A 2,326-nucleotide genomic window follows, 5' to 3' on the forward strand; every position below is an offset into this window, starting at 1 on the left:
CGGTTTCCTTTATTGCTGTTTTCACACCAACAACAACAGCAGCACCGCACTATTGAGGGTAGTTTTTGCTTCACGCGGCCATATTGCATGCACTGCTTGTATCAACAGCACTGCATGCATGTTAGCGCCGCCCATAAAAAGGGTGTGGTTTTCTACCATATGTAAGCGCCACCGACACAGATTTTCCATGAAAATTTTCTTCTCGAAATACACACACAAAAATTGACTGATTCGCATTTCAAATTTGTTGCTGAAACCGAAAGGACCACTGCTCCGCGTAAATTAAATTTGTTTGAAATTTTTTTCAATGGTTTGGATTCCAATGGGTGAGCCAGATGAGCTTAACTCCAACGTCGCTAACAAAAATGACTCCAGCAATCCGGCGAATGCCACAAATGGCTTAAGAAGCTGTAAATTGGAAAATGGCTCACCGAATTCCATTGCTGAATCGAGGTCAGTTTCACCAAAAACGGGCACAGCAGAAGTTGCACCAGCAATGTTGCCCAGTTGCATGCGCAGCTGTGCGACTAATGGCAATTGTAGTCCACCAGCGCTGGTGCGTTTACCACCTACTCCCGCAGCCTGCTTGCATCCCAAGACTGAGTCAATTTCCGACGGTGATCTATCCGATTTTTCACTCAACGACACCGAAGAGGAGGAGGAGGAATTTCGCAGCTGTGTGCTCTCGAATGGCAGTCAGGGAGAAGGTGAGCGCCCATTGTTGGCTGAAAATACCTAATAGTTAATTTCTTATTCCACTTTTTCTCCCTCGTACAGCCTCGCGCTCCCAGTCAACATCACCGCGCAACATGAACAACATCCTCCAGCCGCCGCGTCAAACAAATTCTCCTCCAAATAGCAGCAATATTTTGAAGAATGGACAACCCATTAGCGGTGCTCCAGTACGCAAAGTTTTCACCAATACACGCGAACGTTGGCGGCAACAAAATGTATCGGGCGCTTTTGCTGAGTTGCGTAAGCTGGTGCCCACACATCCGCCAGATAAGAAGCTCTCCAAAAATGAAATACTCCGCATGGCTATCAAATATATTAAGCTGCTCACAGGCGTCTTGGAGTGGCAGAAGCAACAGGAGGAGCTGCAGCAGCAGCAACAGCCTGCCAGCGGTAACACGCGTGGCAGCGGTGAGTTGAACAACAACGATAAGCAACGCATGAATGGGCATCATGTGCCTGCCGACGGCGTACGCCAGTCGCCGCCCTCACTGCGTCAGGTGCATTTGAAACAATTTCACTTGAAGTGTGAGCGCGGCGGTAGCGCTATATTAGCTGGCTCTCAACGGAATAGTAGTCTCCTAATGATAGCTCCTGGTGCTATGAACACGCGTTCTATTAAAATGGAGCACTTGGATGCGGTCGAGTTGGGTGGTGCTGCTGGTGGTTTGCCTACCGTTGCACCTGCAGTGGGCATTGCAGTGCCTTCTCAGGCATCGAGTTCAGCTGGACGCGTCAATGGTGTCGCTAGCGGACGCAGCAATAAGCGAAAGTCGAATTCGAGCAATAAGGCAAGTCTGGATGTGACAAGTGAGAATATTAACCATAAGAAAAAGAAGGAAAATTGATAATATTTGGGGATTTTTAAAGTTAAAAGTTAAAGTAATCAAAAGGCTCGGTGTTAAGTTCTTTATGCACGTTTGCTCTAAGTGAAATTAAATGTAAAAAATTAAATATACAATTTGATAATGTAGTTAATTCACTTTCTATTGCTTTTTGTGGCTTAAGGCTTCGTTTAAAGTGCATTCCTCTTCAACTTAGTCATAAAATGACTCACAAAGCGCATAGTATTCAGTAGCCCAACATCTGTGGATTTCCAGTTGTGCTCTCAGACAGTGTAAGTATTAGTGGTTGATTTTGTAACGGGTCTCTACGGGTGCTCAAATACTGAAAAATGAGCATAAAAGGCACCAGTTGCAGAGACCAACACTTCGCATTTATATTATATGCAGTCTTTGTCAAGCGAAGCTCACAAAGGAAGGCTACAGTAGTTAAGAAGCTATAGTGCATGCAAATCCTATAGTACTATATATAGACTACATACTACAGTCCAATTAGAATGAGCATCGTGCTGCGCACTCTTTTACTAAGCGTTGACCCCGCTTACAGACTCTCGCAAATCTTCGACGTCATACCTACAGATGCTTATGCGTAAGGAAAGCTACTGGCCCTGCTTAGATCCGTGTACCTCTAATTTGGGACTTCAGAATTTTGCATCGCATTTCAAGCAGAAGTTGCTGATATAAAATAGTCACTCCACTAGATGCGTAATACTGGGGCTTAGATTTGTTGGTGCTACAGCCGAAGCTGGCCG

At 45.4% G+C, this 2,326-nt stretch overlaps 1 protein-coding gene across 1 annotated transcript; it reads left to right on the forward strand.

Moving 5' to 3' along the window:
- Positions 1–263: 263 nt before the first annotated feature.
- Positions 264–1,652, forward strand: LOC118748219. The gene is made up of 2 exons (XM_036482596.1): positions 264–707; positions 778–1,652. Exons 1-2 carry the CDS (start codon positions 308–310, stop codon positions 1,578–1,580), a joined length of 1,203 nt encoding a protein of 400 aa, XP_036338489.1. The 5' UTR covers positions 264–307; the 3' UTR covers positions 1,581–1,652.
- Positions 1,653–2,326: the final 674 nt, after the last annotated feature.

This window comes from Rhagoletis pomonella, unplaced genomic scaffold (genome assembly GCF_013731165.1).
Source record: "Rhagoletis pomonella isolate Grant_MI unplaced genomic scaffold, Rhpom_1.0 Rhpom_scaffold_00013, whole genome shotgun sequence".
Classification (NCBI taxonomy): Eukaryota; Metazoa; Arthropoda; class Insecta; order Diptera; family Tephritidae; genus Rhagoletis; species Rhagoletis pomonella.

What these genes read in the sequence shown, in the direction of transcription:
- LOC118748219 (XM_036482596.1), top strand. Translation starts at nt 308, where the DNA reads ATGGTTTGGATTCCAATGGGTGAGCCAGATGAGCTTAACTCCAACGTC. An exon ending in GAATGGCAGTCAGGGAGAAG is followed by an intron (nt 708 to 777) that starts GTGAGCGCCCAT and finishes TCCCTCGTACAG; the next exon opens with CCTCGCGCTCCCAGTCAACA.